Here is a 14,223-nt window from a genome sequence, read left to right as displayed (position 1 = left end):
ATTTCCCACCCAGGGGACATCTAGTAATATCTGGAGACATATTTGGTTGTCACAACTGGCATCTGGTGGGCACAGGTCAGGGGTGATGCTCAACATTCCACGATGCACAGGATGGTCCCCACAATGAGAATTATCCCGTCCCATGTGTGGATATTGCTGGGGTTGAGAAAAGCCTGGCCTCCCCTGGTGCTGGGATACTCACCAATGTGCTCTTGAGGTGGAGAGTGTCAGAGAGAACCACGTCAGTCTCCCAGTTCTTGACTTTGAGGAAGCGAGGGCACTTGGAGGGGCTGCCATTCTTCGTGGGAGACTGTTTTCCCGAGGCAGGGGACTGGAGGAGAGAATGGAGATGGCATATTAGGCACTAGAAGATTGTCTCCACTGGGGTGGGAAGAGGTGGTGCTCTTCCTGGAATCTGCCCCTAGTCACCACCTGTCTGTGACTCTCTGGGGTGGACACATGCAAGGTGATTGGGACCTGGTCCCCCTACCTATACAGAAGGGGATGCCATGGAAGAACGTCTCAGGTTCTGTCCTGGGGAGAGTGGTCAGGAGCTCAAAAGCTGGTCTCTCTGGCCTCTAGCACAGGGTCTGGCACATAGCTGGGACTCAATGAATGCTTGTTGAATGAATAAGTGACTGAAAGAACCCTGTCAGTCTCTCTGAATGGTAACAGCTCTCAGGGCTGAGGAATCAAACCCAAGGTTGGGTCAAGTTACTTGGATTTCTGGGCCGTCCTGCCATAGTCCAAACCCACCATTTTGGGAAAATACTGGGAAAAGAAGAAGTTTAAGTGAGAAAGGTTTGAAGCATAGCATGCTCAGCCATGTCTGACTCTTTGTGACCCCATGGCCTGTCCCGCCAGGCTCCTCTGTCCATGGGATTCTCCCGGCAAGAATACTGGAGTGGGTAGCCGTTCCCTTCTCCAGGGGATCTTCCTGACCCAGGGACTGAACTCTGGTCGCCTGCATTGGCAGGTGAATTCTTTACCACTGTGTCACCTGGGAAGCCCTGGAAGCATAGATTACCTTCCTCCAATTTCAGGTTTCTGTTTTTCAAAAAGGCCAAGCATGTCCCTGCCTCAGGGCCTTTGCACATACTGTCCTCTCTATCTTGAACATCTTCAGCCTCCCATTTGTCTTCACTTCTGTAAGCAAACTGCCCAGTAGGTGAGAGGGGAGAGGCCTGGCTGACAAATGTTGCCCATCCATTTTAAGCCTCACTGATAAGGATCACCTTTGTTCTTAGGTATTTCTGAGAGGTTGTCTACCAGCCTGGAGAGAGGTGCACTCGTGCATCAGACAAGCATCAGCAGCTCTAAGGGAGAGGCATCGGGTATGCCCTGATGCAACAGCTGAGTGAGGGAGGGGAGAGGATGACACAGTGTTGAGTGACACTCATGCCAAAGTAGCGCAGTGGGCAGTGACCTAGGGCCAGGGTATTCACACATTCAAATTGTATTTCTTGAGCATCTACTATGTGCTAGGCGCTGCTAGGTGCTGGGTACACCGAGGTAAACAAGCAGTCAGGATCCTTGTTCTTCTGGAGCACTGTTTTTGGAGAAGCAGAGATAAATAATAAGTAAACTAATACATGGATGATATAATTTCAGGAGATGATAAGAATATAATACAGAGAGAAGTAATGGTGACAAAGTGGAGGTGGGGGAAGGCACATGCAAAGGCCCTGAGGTAGGGATGAGCTTGTAAGTTTAAAGGACCAGCAAGGAGGCCAGTGTGGCTGGGGTGTTTGAGCGTGAATGAATACAAAGGAGATGAAGTCAGAAAGGAGGCAGGATCCACATCTCATCAGCATGGAGGTGCTCAGGCTGGTGAGAGAGCTATGAATTAGGACTGAATTGGGTTAAGTCTGGGACAGAAATCACAGGGAACCGTGAAGGGCAACTACTGAAAACGAACATCCACTGAACACTTGCTATGTGCCAAGCAACAACCTTATCATCCCCATTTCACAGACGAGGAAACTGAGGCACAGAGAAAAACTAAGTTGAACAAGATGGCAGAACTAATAAACTGGAGCCAGGAGTCAAATCCTGGCAGTCTGGCTTTCAGACCATGCCCTCCACTGTTTGACCACTCTGCCTCCTGGCCATCATGTGCAATTCACTCACTCACTCACTCACTCATTCATTCACCCAGCACAGGTTTACTGAGTATCTCCTATGTTCCAGGCAAGTCAGTAAGGGCAAGGGCTACAGTAACAAACACAACAGACGTGATCTGTGCCCTCATGGAGTTTATGTAGCCCAGAGGGGATGATGATTGAATGAACTATTATAATTGAATGACATGAGTATCATAACATGGGATGTTGGCAGTGCGCAGGGGACTGTGAAAGCACACAGAAGGGGCGTCTGACCAGGGTCATTTGACTTCTAAGTCAAGACCTGTTAATCAGGTAAAGAAGAGGGAGCAGAGTCTTGCTGGTAGAGAAGTGAGAGGCACAGCCACCTTTCTGCCAGTGGAGCTAAAGCATCCATGCCACCATGCTGGATTTTGGGGAACGGGAGGCAAGTGACAGCATGCCACCATTAAAGCCTGCCAGACAGTGCAGGGAGCGAGAGCAAAGAACAAAAGGAAGGTACTATGACTCATGATCTTCCAGACCCGGTTGTCCCCAGTGGCTCTCAGCTCAGCGCTGGGTACCAACATCCACCCACCACCCATGCACGCCGCAGGAAGGAACTGTCCTGAACATCATCTTCTTTATCCCGCACACCCAGACCGTCCCTGACTCCCATCCATTTAGCCTTCTAAATGGCTCCAGAATCCTCATTCTCTCCATCCTCTGTGTAGCATGCTATCCAACTTCCACCATCTTTCATTTGGGTGATTGCAACAGCCTCCTGAATGTTAGCCACTCCTCATCCTTGTTGGTGTCATTATTCTACTACGAGTACAACTTGTAGTCCTGTTACAACTGTGCATGCGTGGTAAGTCACTTCAGTCGTGTCCAGCTCTTTGCAACCCCCATGGACTGTAGCCCATAAGACTCCTCTGTCCATGGGGATTCTCCAGGCCAGAACACTAGAGTGGGTTGCCATGCCCTCCTCCAGGGAAGCTTCCTGACTCAAGGATTGAACCCACGTCTCTTACGTCTCCTGCATTGGCAGGTGGGTTCTTTACCGCTAGCGCTACCTGGGAAGCCCTGTTACGACTACTACTGCTTTAAGTGTTACTACTGCACTATCACCATGGGAGCAGGAGAAGGATTTGAATGAATTCTTCCCTCCATTCCCTATCTGCCCCTCTGTCCCACTAAACTCAAGTTCTTTTACTTATGTCTCCACATGAAGCCATGTACAGACGACTCTACTTTCTTTGAAGGCCTGTCTAGACATCCTGAACTTCTTTATTTAGGATTCTATTTCCACTCCCGTCTCTCCTAGCAGATGTCCAGGTGATGGAGGTCGCCTCTAGGTGGGCCTTTGTGGTGACAAATTCCTCTGATCATACTGGCAATCTGCATCCTTAGGAAAATAAAATCCTCCCTTGTCCATATGGGAGGCACCCTAACCATCCTCCCTAAATACTGGGTATCACTTAGCCAGTAAAGAAACTCTCTCTTGACACCCCAGAATTTGAGGAGCAGCTGCAATCCCAGAGTGGGAATAACAGACGTGGTGTTGGCATTTGGGATCAGGCCCAGGGCCCGTGGAGGTGACAGAGGGGCAGAAGGCAGGGGTGGGGGAGCCTGACAAGGTGGGAGGAAGCTGGAAGTCTTCACAGGCAGGGCGGATGGAGCAAGACACAGGCAATCAAAGAGGCCATCTGTTGAGGGTCCAGATGTGCGAGGGGTGGTCATTACGAGACAACTAATTGGGGGCCCAGGCATGAGCTGTGCCACTCTCCGCCCCGGGCTGTGTGAAGGGCACACTTGAAACCAGGCATTAGGAGGCCTCTGGCAGGGCTGTTGTACTTGGGTTTTGATGTTTTAATTAGCCAGCAGTAATATTAGATGACTCAGGAGGGGACAAACGGGAAGATTAATATAGCAGTCGGGGGCCCGGTGTGGGGGATGTAAATGACTTTTCTGAGTGGGGACTGAAGTGCTTGGTCTAAAAACTCAGGATAGTGGCACCTGTGGGTTGTTAGGCAACAGGGCACCAGCGGGCTTGGGAACACAGTGTGTTCTTCCCTGGATTTGTGTTCAGGGTAGACAATGGAAGCTTTTCAGGTAGTGAGAGACACTGACTCGACTTCAGTGGGTTCAACAGGAGGACTCCTTAGTGCCTGCTCCTAAATTTGCAAAGCAGGCTCTGATCTCCTGGGCATTTCAAAAGCTTTGTCAACACCTCTTCACTCTGGCAGTCTTTAGAGAAGTCCTGAGGAAATGGAAGGAAATGATCTTGCAACTCAAGAGGAGACAGCAGGTGAGGTGTTGTCAGCCTTGGGCTCTGAGCCAGGAATTCAGCTTGTAGGATCCCTGGCAACTTGATTTCCACACCCCCTCCATTCCTCCCTTCCTTCTCTCTTTCAGCAAATACACACTGAGTACCTACTGTGTGCTATGGACTTGTGTTCTAGGCTCTACCGTGATCCCCACTCTCTTGGCAGCAGCATCTTACAGCTGCATGCTCTGAAGCAGGGGTTTGCAGACGGTGGCCCATGGGCCACATCTGGTCTACCCTCTCTTTTGGTATAGCCCATGGGCTAAGAATGGTTTTCCCAATTTAAACTTGTTGAATAAAAGAGTCAAAAGAAGGATAATATTCCATGACATGTGAAAGTTACATGATGCTTGAATTTCAGTGTCTGTAAATAAAGTTTTATTGGCACCCAGCTACCCTCATTTGTTTCCATATTGTCTATGTCTGCTTTTGAGATACAATGGCAGAATGGGGGTAGTTGAGATGGAGATTCAGATGGAATGACCCACAAAGCCACATATATTTCCTATTGTCTCCTTTCGGACAATAGGAAAACTTTGCAGACTCCTGATCGAAAGGATTGAATTCCAGTGGCTGAAAGTGAACCTATCTTACTTAGGTCTCCATTAATTTAAACACTAGTTATCTGTTTTATACATGTGAAAATGAAAGTGTTAGTCACTCTGTGGTGTCTGACTCTTTGCGACCCCATGGACAGAAGAGCCTGGCAGGCTACAGTCCATGGGATTTTCCAGGCAAGAATCTACTGGAGTGGGCGGCCATTCCCTTCTCCAAGGAATCTTTCTGACTCAGGGATCAAACCTGCATCTCTTGTTTCTCCTGTATTGGCAGGCAGGTTCTTTACCAGTAGTGTATATACCAATCCCAATCTCCCAATCCCTCCCACCCCTTTTTCCCGTTGGTATCCATACATTTGTTCTCTACATCTGTATCTCTATTTATGCTTTGCAAATAAGATCATCTTTATAATTTTCTAGGTTCCACATATATGTGTTAATATACGATATTTGCTTTTTCCTTTCTGACTTACTTCACTTTGTATGACAATCTCTAGCTAGGTCCTTTCACATCTCTACAAATGACCCAATTTCATTCCTTTTTATGGCTGAGTAATATTCCATTGTGTGTGTGTGTGTGTGTGTATATATATATATACATATATATATATGCGCACACAGATCTTCTTTATACATATATCTTTATAGATGTTTGTATATAGATACCACTTTCTGCCAACACATCACTCACTTTGCTCTATCTCCAGTGCCAAGCACACACTACCTGCTCAACAAACATTTGAGGTCTGTTATGGACTGAACTGTATCCTCTCAAATTCATATGTTGAAGCTGTAACTCCCATTGTGACATATTTGGAGATAGGGCTTTTGGAAGGTAATTAAGGTTAAATGAGGTCATAAGGGTGGGCCCCTAATCTGATAGGATTAGTGGTCTTATATGAGTAGGAAGAGACATCTCTCTTTCTCTAAGTGCACAGGCTGTTTAAGGACAAAATGAAGGTGGCTGTCTACAAGCCAGGAAGACAGCCCTCACTAAATGTGACCACACTGGCACCCTGACTTTGGATCTCTACCCTCCATAACTGTGAGAAATAGTTGTCTACTGTTTAAGCTGCTGAATCTGTGGTATATTATTATGGCAGCCTGAGCTATTTAACATAAGGTCTAAATGTATTTCTAAATTGTGGAGTCCCTTAAATGCTAAGCTGAAAGCTTTGGCCTTGAATGAGTAGACAGTGAGAACCCCTGAAGCTGCTCGGTGAAGAGGGTGGCCTTATCAAAGCCATTTTAGGAAATCATGAGTGCCAGGACTGCAGGAGGGAGAGGATGAAGCCTGAGAGACCCAGGAGGGGGCTGCTGCACCAGTGCAGGTGAGGGGCCAGGAGCGTGGAAAATACAGCAGCGGTAGCAGATGACAGGAAGGGAGGAGATGGGAGTTGGGGTGTCAGGAGCAGGACAAGAGCTCTGTGGCTTGAGAGGACGGGAGAGAAAAGAACAAGTCAACACTGACGCAGAGGCTTCCCATCTGGGTAAGTGGGAGGATGTGAGGCTTTGAGCAGAAGTTGGGAAGTAAGGAGCTGAGGTGAGGGGAATGTGGAGGGAGGATTTTAAGGCTGGAAGATAGACACTAGACATCAGAATCTTGGTGGTCTAAAAAGAGAGAGCAGACACCCTGTCCTCCTCCAATCGTGGGCAGAAGGCTCACAATGAAATCGGGACAAGAGCTTGACAGAAGGGAGGGAGGGAGGTACCTGTGCACCACAGAACATCTTAGGATGTCCCTCCAAGTCATACCTTGATGTCTTAACCCCCAGGATCTCCAAATGTGACCCTTTTTGGAGTCTTTAAAGAGGCAATTAAGTTAAAATGAGGTCGTTAAAGTGGCCCTAATCCAATATGACTTGTGTCCTTACAGAAAGGGGGAAATTAGGAGACAGACGTGTACACAGGGAGAACGCCACATGAACATGAAGACCGTCATCTGTGAGCCAAGGAGAGGAGCCTGGAGCAGAACCTTTGCTCACAGCTCTCAGAAGGAACGAACCCTGTAGCCACTTTGATCTCAAGACTTTTGGGTTTCCAGACTCAGACAATAAATTCTGATTGTTGAAGTCACACAGTTTATGGTGCTTCCTCTAGAAAACAGCTCGAGGAGATGAATCCAGGAGCTGAGGCCCAAACCTGTTCAAAGCGAGCCAGTTCTTATTTCTTTCACTGTTGGTACCAGCGCCAGCTCCTCCCTCTGAGGCCTGCAGCAACTTGCCCTGCTTGGCTTGCTCTAAAATGAGGGCAGCACGTTGGGGCTGAGCCGGGCAGCGGGCCATCCACACCAGGGGCCAGATGCCACACACCATGCCACAGCCCCTTCGCTGCAGCCCCAGGCAGTGCTGCTCCAATCTGTGGGTACCACCTTTTAGAGCAGCGAGTGTAAGTATTAGCAGCTGTGGCAGCTCAGGTTCTAGAACCACGGGCCTGCAAAGCAGCAGGTACGCACCCATCCATGCAATTAAAAAATTGCTACTTATAAGACTTAACCAACAGTGTTAAGTAAACTGGAGTATAATTGCCTTGTACTGTATTCAAAGCATGATTTCTAAAGTGATTCATTCTTTATAATAACTCCACAGAAGCTTGAAATCGCTTATTCTTCACCCCTCCTCTCTCTTTCGTTCCTATTCAATGGTCCAAGTTCTCTATGGAGGATGGTTACAGAAGGGAGTGCTTGGGAGTCAGACTCATCATGGTTTGCGTTCACAGACAAGAGCTTCTGGAGATGAGGATTTTTGTTTGTTTGTTTTGGCCATCCTGTGGCATGCAGGATCTTAGTTCCTCAACCAGCGTTTGAACTCACACTCCCAGCAGTAGAAGCACTAGGTCTTAACCACTGGACCCAAGGGGGCTTTAAGTTAGATGGTTGTTGCTCTCTCCAAAGGAGGTGATGCTTACAGTCACGATGACCTCACAAGATAATTAGATTACTAGACAACTTTAAACCTGATCCCATTACCAGATGAGAATGTATATGTGCACTGTGAATCAATTTTGCGAAATCCTGTGATTATCTTGGGGCCCATCCCTCTTATACTGCATTGTACTGTGTGTGTTTATTAAAAGCATTAAACTGCTAAGTGTAAATATTTAAAATGCACAGCAGAAATAGGGGCAGAGATGTAGAGAATAAACTTATGGATGCTGTGGGGGGAGGCGGGAGTGGGATAAATTAGGGGATCGGGACTGATATATATACACTACTATGTACAAAACATAGAATTAATGAGAACCTACTGTATAAACCCTACTCAATGCTCTGTGGTGATCTAAATGGGAAGGAGATTAAAAAAGAGGGGATATATGTATACATAGAGCTGATTCACTTTGCTGTGCAACAGAAACTAATACAACATTGTAAGGCAACTGTACTCCAAAAAATTTTTTTTTAATTAAAAAAATGCACAACAAGCTTTGTGATTATGTTTTTGGAATTTTTACCTTTTAAAACACCCTGGGACCCTCAGAAAATAGAAGTGGGTTGTGGCTCGGTGGGCCTCTGAGAATCTCTTTTGACAACTGATATCCATTTGTAAAGAGAGGAAGAAAAAAATGACTTTGATTGAGGGAAAGAATCTGAATGTGGTTTGAAGCAATAAATGAGCATACAGAGTGCTATCACTCATTCCCGAACCAGAACGTCATCGTTCTCCTTGGACAACACTCAAGCAGCCTGCGTTGAATATGCATGCTCAGTCGCTCAGCCGTGTCCACCTCTGCGACCCCATGGACTGCAGCCCACCAGACTCCTCTGTCCATGGCATTTCCCAGGCAAGAACACTGGAGTGGGTTGCCATTCCTTCTCCAGGGTACCTTTCAGACCCAGGGAGGGAACCTGGGTCTCCTGCATTGGCAGGCAGATTCTTTACCACTGTGCCCTCTGGGAAGCCCCTGCATTGAATATGCGCACTGTTCAAATAAACAGCAAAATATGTGGAAATTCCAGCAGGGCGGAACCCAAACACCCGTCAATTCAGGCCCCACTTCCTGGTTCCACCCTGCCTCTGACGGGAACAGGTGGAAGGACATGGAAGGCTGGTCCCCTGACTAAGTGACCTGTAAAGACCCTGGAGGTCACCGGGCAGGTGTTGGTCCAGGTGGAGGGATGTGAAACATTAGCAGGACTGGGATTCTGTGCCACTGGGAACTGAGGGACTCTGTTCAATATAAATTTGTGCCTGTTTGAGGGTGCTCCAGGAACCCTCAAACATGTGGAGGAAGGGGTGAAACATGCTTTTTGGAAAATCTGACCTGAGTATCTCACTTCAGCCATGAGCCAGATCAAGGCCAAGGATACCTGGCCAGATACAGTTGGGGGCAGAAAAGGGCTTAATCACAGCTTCTACTAGGGGTTGGGACACTTTCTCACAGAGAGAAACAAAGTTCAAAATAGAGGAGGTTTCTCAAGTACTTAGAGACAGGCTTAGGGCAGGGAGCAGTGAGCAGACGCCCCAAAGGAGTCAACATAAATGCACCCGACGGAATCTGCTGGAGCCAGGCAGGGGCCACTCTGCGTGGAATGTCTGCGCATGATTCTACAGAACCCCAAATATCACGGTGTGCCGACTACTGTGTATGTGTCTGTGTCTGGAGCTTGTCTAGGGAGTGGGAGTTTCTGGACACTGAGACAAGTATGTCTCAGTTCTGAACTAATGTCTAGGTTCTGAACTTGAGGGCTGCGATTTCAATTTCATTTCGAGTGACGTTTATCAAATGCCTGTAGTGTGCCTCCTCTAGGCTAGGCCACTGCGTACCCACTGGTTCGTGGGTTCCTCATGGTAACCCACTTGTCAGATAAAGAAATGGAGGCTCTGAGATGTAAAGTGACAGTCCCTAAATTAATAACTGACAGGCCACAGAGCTGGGCATGGACTCCAGGCCCTCGAAGTTCCCACTTTTTCTCCCCATCCAGGTCTTTACTGCTTCCCTCCTCTGCATATTCCTAGAGTCTGGCCCCAGAAGATGAAGACTGAATGCTACATCGATCTGCATGATTAACAAGGATGACGATGTCACCTTAAAGGGAAAGAGATGTGCCTCTGCCACCAAGACTCCGCGGGTGGTCAGCTTCCTTTTCTGGGCCATAAGGGTGTCACCTTCAGCCTCACATGAGCAATACAACCATTAGCAACACTCCTACACCTAAATACACAGTATGGTCAGCAATATGATAATTAGCCAAACAGCAACAATAATGAACTTTTTTGGGAGCACTTATTCTGTGCAGGCCTTGTAGGGTTGAGAGTGGGCTGTAGGGCTCTATGGCCTGGGTTCAAGTCCCATCTTGCCCACTTACTAGTCAAGTGACCTTCCTCAAGCTATTAAACTCACTGGGCCTCAGTTTATTCATCTGTAAAATGGGAGCAGTAACAGTACTCCACTGGATTGGGTTGGAGATTAAATGAGATTGTGGATCTAAACTGCTTGGCACAATGTCTGCCATCGCTCAACACATATTATTTCTTATCGTGAACAGCGGATGCAGTCATGTTGTATCTTATTTCTTCTTCCTCACAACTCCATGAGCCTATTATCCACTATGAGCTTCAGTGTGGATGCTAATCAGCTGTTTGTCAAGGTCACCAGGAGGAGGAGAGCAAACCTGGTCTCAGATTTGGTCTGAGATAGTGACCCCTGCGCTGAGATCGTGACCCCAGTGCTGTGGGTGAGCCCAGGGAATAGAACGGCCGCACCCCCACAAGGTGGTATTGTTGTCAGCGTTATTGTTATTTTTATCCTGACATCATTAGCGTGCAGTGAGTCAGGGCTGACTTAGAAAGCTTCCCTGAAGCATGCTGGGTTGCCGCTGAAAAGCAGAGAGTTGGGCTGGTTTGCCTTCACCCAGACACAGCCTGGAGGGGTCTGGCTGCCCGCTTTCGGTCTTCAGCAAAGCCAGCAGTACTGGCCACTTGGGGTTCTTGCTCCTGAAGAGAGGGGCCCTGGACACCTCTGACCCTGTGAAGATTGGGAACCCATAAGCACTCCCCTTTATGCCTTATAATTTGGAGCTCTGCAGAGAGGCTAGTGGGGGACGCCGACACTTCCCTGGAAGGAGGGAAAAGCTTCTCAACAGATTTTGACATTTTGAAAGGCAACAAGCCCTATGTCCCTAGGGGTAAGGAAATGCCAGGCTGCTGATGAGGTGGTGAGGATGGGGCAGGCAGGGAGATTTCAAAACAAAAATCATCTCTCTGACTACCTGGCTGCCTTTGTCAGCAAAAGGCTGGAGAGAGGGGCGATGGGCTAAGTAAGAAAGAAGAGCCCAAACGGAAATGCCACTTCCCCAGACCCAAGACCTTGCACACTCACTGAGCGTTGGACGGATACTCAAGTTGCATCTGAAAATAGACATTCTATCTCCAAGCATGACACAGTTCCACTCCTACCCCTTAGGAAAGCAAATCAGGCAGGCAAGAGAAATAGGGGCTTAATAAGAAAGGAAGCAGAGAAGGGCTTGAGTCAAAACCTGTTTTGTGGGAAGAATGAACAGCTAGCACTTTCTTACTAATCTAGGGGAACATTTCCACTTAGGCGGGTTATTATGTACGGGGCTTTGAGAATGGTGTCAAAACTCAAAGTGTCTCAGGTGGAATTAGCACCAAATGCCACCTCAGCAATCAAATAATAATCCTTAGTAAGAAAAAGAAACATAGTTTGTCAGCCCTCGTGGTTCCTTTCAAAACTATAATGCTTTCCCCAACTTTCTTCTAGGCAAACTCCTACATGATCTTCAAAACCTAGATCAAAATGTCACCTCTTCTGGTAAACCTTTTCTTATACCTGCTGAGGTATCTATGGCCCAATAGTGTCTTGTGCCCCTCTCTATTTTAGGGTTAATTGCACTGTCCACGTGTGTATCTCCATGCATGCATCCATGAAGGTCTTGAAGGCAGGGAGGGCAGAGTCTGCTTGCTTATGCTTCTACCCCAGAGTTGTGCACAAGGCAGTGTTGAGTGACTATCTGTTTGTGTGATGGGTGAATGGATTCATTCTATCCACCAGTGCAGGCCAGATACAACTTGTCAGGGGATGTTAAAGATAAGCATCACCAAGCCATCCATACACTATGTTCTAATGACAGGGATTTGAGTCTCACTGGCTCTACCCACTGCTGACCCAAGCTATCAAGAGAAATGACCACTAGGTATAGATGAGCATCTTAGATTTCTGAGGCTAACTTAAGAGAAGGTGCTTCTACGGCAGAATTTCTGTTGAATCTGGACAAACGAGAGTCTCAAGGAGAATGGGACAGGCCATAATATTCCTTCAGGGACCTAATAGCTGTCTGAGTCAGGAAGTTCTTTCTCATGTCTAGCCTGCATCTCTCCCACTTCACCTGGGCCTTTTGCCAAGTCTTTGCAGGGAAAATGCAGACCAGCTGCTCTTCCACCAGCTCCTGTTGGCAGGTAGTAGCTGGGCCTCTCTTTGTGTTATTAACAACACTACCCCCCTTCTTGGATGTCTAAAAAAGCAGCAAATGTGGGTTACAACTGGACAGAAGGGAGCCGATTCCAGGCGCTGCAGGTAAAGTGGCTTGGAGCAGATAGAGAAGAGGCTGAACATAGGAGCTGGTCTTTCAGGCCAGAAAGAAAATCATTGAGTTTTCTACTAATTTGCTTTGCCTGGGAAATGTTTCTGAGCCCTGTGGCTGTGGAGGTGTCTAGCAGGAGGTAGCTGAGCTGTTTGCTTAGCTCTGGGACTTCAATATAACTGAGCACTTGGGTCTCTGCTTCCTTTTAGCTCTATTTCTGAGAGGTATTTGGAAAATTGAGTCTCAGACAGCAGAGCCTGGATAATCTCACAGGCCAGTGATTTTGAAGCTTATTTTGGGTCACAGACTAACAGCAAGGACTTGATAATGTTCAAGGAGTAAGTCCAAGCACTGCTGGTCTGTATGTCACAATTCTAGGAGCTCCCATGTCTAACACTGTTTGGCCACCTCAACCTCAGGAAGACTATCTTTGCACCCTTTCTCCAGCACCCTTTCTCCTCCACAGAAATGGAGTTTCCATTTTAGAGGCAGCCTTAAGACAAGTTCTCAGCACCTCCCCTAATTGCTATGGACTGAATGTTTATGTCCCCCCTCCACCAAATTCATCTGTTGAAACCTAACCTTAATGTGATGGTATGTGGAGGTGCGGCCTTTGGGAGATGATGAAGTGATGAGGGTGGAGTGCTCATGAATGGGATTAGTGCCCTCATTAAAGAGATCCAGAGAGATCCTTTGCTCTTCTGCCATGTGAGGGCACAGTCATAAGAAAGTGGTCTACGAATCAGGAAGCAGGTCCGCACTGAATGTAGAAACTACCGGTGACAGCCTCCAGAACAGTGACAAATATATTTCTGCTGTTTATGAGCCACCCAGTCTATGGTATTCTGTCATAGCAGCCCAGACAGACTAACACACTGATCATTTCATCATGATGCCCCACAAAGATCCCTGGGCCTATAACCCCCCTGTCCTCTCCTAAGTATTGAGCCCTACTATTCAGGCTTGAAGTTCAAGGTTACGTTTTTTAACTGGTCACTGTCTGACCAAGGTGAAAGGAAATAGTCATCAGACTGATGGCTCAGATTTCAGCAGGACTTTAAGGGTCTTTCTGGTGGGGTCAAGGCCTCCTCTGCTTCCTCCCTACACCCCAGATCTCAGGAGTTACTGCAGGCCAGCGATTACAAACTCTGATACCTACAGCAGGTAGGTAAGGCAAATCAGTAAAGCTAGCTGGGTAATCTTGAGACAGAACACTTGGTTGCATATCAAACATATAAGAATATTCTTCATTCTTACAAAACATGAAATCTTTCTCATCTTCCCTGAAATGTGTGAATCTCTTGGTCCCTATCTACCTACCACTTATCCTAACTATTATAAGAAAACCAACAGTGCTAATGCTATGATAAATGACAATGAACAGTTGGTGGTAATGAGAGGGGCACACTAGGGAGTGGTGGGGATTGTGGCAAATTGGAGAGCCCATGCCCTGTGTAGTGGGAGCAGTGGTTACTCAGTCTGGGCAGAATATTTCCCCATAAGAATATAGGCTCAATGTGGTCAGATTGTCCATATTTGTAAGAGAAGTTGCAAACATGATAGTTAGATAAAAAACTGAAACACTGGCAATAAATTCAAAGTATAAATATAAGTTGTCTATAGGACAATACAATGCAAACCTAACAAGTCATATCTACAACCTGGATCTCGCCTGAGTCTGCCTCTCTCTGCCCTTCTTTGTCTTGGGAGGATTTG

At 47.2% G+C, this 14,223-nt stretch overlaps 1 protein-coding gene across 6 annotated transcripts in view; it reads right to left on the bottom strand.

Moving 5' to 3' along the window:
- Positions 1-14,223, bottom strand: part of NOS1 (nitric oxide synthase 1) — a 191,187-nt gene that overhangs the window by 59,884 nt on the left and 117,080 nt on the right. For all 6 annotated transcript variants that reach the window (XM_055405788.2, XM_055405786.2, XM_055405784.2 and 3 more), the window contains one exon: positions 203-331. In XM_055405788.2, the coding sequence (XP_055261763.2) occupies positions 203-331 (129 nt within the window). The remainder of the gene's footprint in view (positions 1-202; positions 332-14,223) is intronic.

This window comes from Moschus berezovskii, chromosome 19 (genome assembly GCF_049115385.1).
Source record: "Moschus berezovskii isolate FMDL1 chromosome 19, NW_MosBer_1.0, whole genome shotgun sequence".
Classification (NCBI taxonomy): domain Eukaryota; kingdom Metazoa; phylum Chordata; class Mammalia; order Artiodactyla; family Moschidae; genus Moschus; species Moschus berezovskii.
This window is presented reverse-complemented; position numbering and strand designations above follow the sequence as displayed.